Genomic DNA, 761 nt, shown 5'->3' with positions numbered 1-761 from the left:
CGGGAGCGGCCTCTTGTCCTGCACCATCCAGCAGCACATCTGTCTGCTCCCAGGGGAAGAGGGTGCCGGGGGGACCCCAAATGATCCAGCTCAGCTTGGATGGGCAGAGGCTGTATGTCACCACGTCCCTCTACAGCGCCTGGGACAGGCAGTTCTACCCCAACCTCATTGAGTAAGAAAACTCTGATGAACACGGGCGATTGTGCGAGCTAAAGGGGGACACGCAGGGGCAGGGCCCGGGCAGGTCCCCCCGCACAGCTCCCCCCAGCCTCCTGCTCTCGCCCTGCGCAGGGACGGCTCCGTCATGCTGCAGCTGGACGTGGACACAGAGCGCGGCGGCCTGACGGTCAACCAGAGCTTCCTGGTGGATTTTGGGAGGGAGCCCGACGGGCCCTGCCTGGCGCACGAGATCCGATACCCCGGAGGGGACTGCACCTCCGATATCTGGGTCTAGGCACCGCGCGCAGCCCCCGAGGCCGCGGCGCATCCCGAGCTCCGGAGCGGCACCTCTCTGGTGACCGGGAAATAAACCGAGCTCTGGCCGCGCCGTCGCGCCTCGACTCTGGTGTGTGACCTGGAGCCGAACACAAGCCTATACCCAGAGGAGGGACACGCCGCGAACCCCCCTTCCAGACGGGGTTGTCCCAACGCGCCCCTGGTGCCGCCTGGCTCCGCGCTGGGGGTGTTTTCTCCTGGAGGAACAAACCTGGTTTATACACCAGGCACGGGAGCGCGGGCACTGCCCGTGTACACACGGGCTG

General features: G+C 66.2%; 1 protein-coding gene across 1 annotated transcript in view; it reads left to right on the top strand.

The window, feature by feature from the left end:
- Positions 1–454, top strand: part of LOC104405951 (selenium-binding protein 1-A-like) — a 5,571-nt gene extending 5,117 nt beyond the window's left edge. The window contains 2 exon segments of the mRNA XM_010014803.1: positions 54–172; positions 292–454. Of these exon segments, the coding sequence (XP_010013105.1) occupies positions 54–172; positions 292–454 (282 nt within the window).
- The last annotated feature ends 307 nt before the right edge of the window (positions 455–761 follow it).

The sequence above is a fragment of the Nestor notabilis genome, unplaced genomic scaffold (genome assembly GCF_000696875.1).
Source record: "Nestor notabilis isolate BGI_N333 unplaced genomic scaffold, ASM69687v1 scaffold17625, whole genome shotgun sequence".
Taxonomy (NCBI): domain Eukaryota; kingdom Metazoa; phylum Chordata; class Aves; order Psittaciformes; family Psittacidae; genus Nestor; species Nestor notabilis.
This window is presented reverse-complemented; position numbering and strand designations above follow the sequence as displayed.